At 44.9% G+C, this 2853-nt stretch overlaps 1 protein-coding gene across 1 annotated transcript; it reads right to left on the bottom strand.

Moving 5' to 3' along the window:
* On the bottom strand, nt 1–2475 carry dlx6a (distal-less homeobox 6a). The gene is made up of 3 exons (XM_043217057.1): nt 1533–2475; nt 908–1101; nt 1–710 (listed from the first exon to the last, which is right to left on the bottom strand). The coding sequence occupies exons 1-3, from the start codon at nt 1840–1842 to the stop codon at nt 471–473; spliced, it is 744 nt and encodes a 247-aa protein (XP_043072992.1). The 5' UTR covers nt 1843–2475; the 3' UTR covers nt 1–470.
* Nucleotides 2476–2853: the final 378 nt, after the last annotated feature.

The raw sequence follows: 2853 nt of genomic DNA, 5'->3' as shown, positions 1-2853 counted from the left end.
TTGAAGTCATGTTTACTCCATTTATGACAAAACATAAAAAGTTTTTGACAACTAAAATCGGACAATATATTTACAATCGAATTGCTCGGATTTGCATGATCAGAAACATCTACCCAAAAGCTTCGAGTTCGTTTTCAAACGCGACTCGAGCGCGTGCGCGCGCGCCTGATGCGACAAAACGTTTAGCTTCCCGTTCTGGTTTCACGTCGGCGATGAATGTGTTTGATTAGAGTCAAACGTGAGAACAGATTTTTTTTTTTAGTCGATCTGTTTATGATGCTACTGACAGTTAGTTCCACTGCTGACCTTCGCCGCACCACGTCTTCGTTCTTCAAAAGAAATCGTCCCCTTAATAGGCCAGAATATGTCTCTATCGAGCCGGTGACAAAGTGCGTCCTAGCGCACGTGAACTGGGCGAAGACAGGATGTCAACAAGGCCTCTGTCCTAAAAACAAAAAACGACTAGTTGCCTATCTCTGCATGGCGTCCTGGTGAGGCGAGGAGTACCAGTGCGAGTAACCGGGCATGTAGCTGTTAGCAGACATGTTTACTCCTTTAGAGGAGGCTGAGACGTCCCAGATAGGAGGAATGGCTGGGGAGCGCGGGGACAGGGCGATGGATCCAGGCAAAGGGTCACTCTCGTGGGGGTTACCGCCTTGTTTCAACAACTTCTTAAACTTGGACCTTTTGTTTTGAAACCATATCTTTACCTGAAAGACAAATAAATAAAAAAAAAAGGTTGCTAAATTTTTAAGAGAAGCTGATTTAGTGCAACATGATATTTTATTTTATTTTTAAAAATCCAAAAACATTATTCCATTATTCCACCGTTAATCAGCAACAACAGTTAAAATATAGCACTCGACTTAAATGAGAAGCACAGCACACTATAATGCAAACATCTCACCTGCGTCTGCGTGAGCCCGAGGGACGCAGCCAGTTCCGCGCGCTCCGGTAACGCCAGGTACTGGGTCTGCTGGAAACGGTGATTTAGCGCCTGGAGCTGCAAACTGGAATAAATCGTCCTCGGTTTTCTGATCTTTTTGCCTTTTCCGTTGAAACGTATTTCTCCGTTTTCAATCACTGTCGTTTTCTGCTGTTCTGAAAAGGGCGAACATTGTGGAATGATTCCCGCACGTAAATAAATATGCATAAGTCTGTACAGAATTTTAAACGCGGGAATATTTCCCCCGACAAACACAAACAATCTGTAAATGTTCGTTCAGACGCTCTATAGCATAATTACATTGTCTGTCATATTTAGGAAATTGCATGTAGTGACATGTCGAGACGGAGACAATTAGATGCTAATTATAATTTGCAATGGTGGGTAGAATCACTGGCGGAACGCGGTAAATCATTTCGAGGAGAACGCCGCTATCGCTGCCATAGGACGGGGCAGAGAACAAAAGAGAGCGGGTAAGGTGCTTTAAATGCGAGCCCTGCGGTGCACGTCCTCGTCGCGTTTTTTATCGAAGTGCAGCTTAACAATGAAAACGGGGCTGTGTGTTTACGCGTGCGAATACGCTTACCTGTGGCGTCTAACCTGGTCTGTGCTCCGCTGGAGTTACTGTGGTAGGACGGCAGGTACGGGCTGTGGTGGGGATGGCTTACATAGGAGTAAGGTAGCGACCTGTTATAGGAGTTCGATCCGGAGTACGGAGAGCTGTCGTGCTGATGATGATGATGAGAGCCGGAATGGAGACAGTGGAGCGGATAATGGCTGGCGGCCATCGACGGGGAGCTCTGTTGTGAGTGCGATTGCTGTCCAAACTCCATGAAAGCAGATTTTGACGAGTCTTGAGCCTCCAGACCGTCAGCCATCGTAGTCATGGTCATCATCAAATTTTCTGCTTTGAGAGCACTTACCCCCTATCTCCGAAGTCCAAATGAGTCCTTTCGTTGTGTTCGTTTCTTTCTCTCCTTGGTTAGGAGATATTGCGTTATTACCTCCACAATTTATCCTTTTTTTTGTCCTGTAATTCTCACGCGGTATGGTGGAAGGTGGGCTTGAGTAAAGGCAGAGATTTTAAGGTGGATTCTGTTAAATTTGAGTCCTTGCTTCCAGACTTGATGCAGCCACTACAAGTAAAATGGTTTGTCTCCAAAGGGCAGCGCCTTCCGATTGGTCATTCAACCTAACGTCATCAGTTCTCTGCTTTAGCTGAGACTTCACAGTGAGTTAACCTACCTTAACAGCTCCCGCCGTAGCCATAACCATGTGGAGAATAATAATGCCGGGATATCCCTCCGATATTCACTAAATTCCCGCTCGGGTACGCGACTCCGGAAACAATGTCGCGCGCTGCCATCGAAGTAATTAATCTCGTGGTTCGTAACCGCGGCGGAGCTGGCAGATAACGCTCACCAAAACAAACCCCGCGAACGCTTAAAGCGTCGAACCGATGGAACACGACTCCGACTGCCTTGCGTGCAACTTCAAAGTCACTTTTATACGGTCGTTAATCTATAAACGCATGCACAGAACGGCAGAATCCACGATAATAACGCAGCAACGCAAATAAAACCCACGCAGAACAACACTTAAATAAATAGGGTGTGATTTACAGTATAGAAAATTTATATATATATATATATATATATATATATATATATATATATATATATATATATATATATACACATATACACACACACACACACACACACACACACACACACACACACACACTAAGCCTAGGTGAAAACGAACGATGCCAAAATAGAAAAAGCGTCGTTTTAAGCGACTCGAGAGAGGATTCACGTGAACTACTAAACACGCCAGATATGGTCTGGTTTAATTAAGCCCCAGTCACTGAAAGGCCCGGGTTAGTGACAGCCTTTCCTTGTAGT

The sequence above is a fragment of the Puntigrus tetrazona genome, chromosome 19 (assembly GCF_018831695.1).
Source record: "Puntigrus tetrazona isolate hp1 chromosome 19, ASM1883169v1, whole genome shotgun sequence".
Lineage (NCBI taxonomy): Eukaryota > Metazoa > Chordata > Actinopteri > Cypriniformes > Cyprinidae > Puntigrus > Puntigrus tetrazona.
Note: the sequence above shows the minus strand (reverse complement) of the source record. Positions and strands in the feature narration are given on the sequence as shown.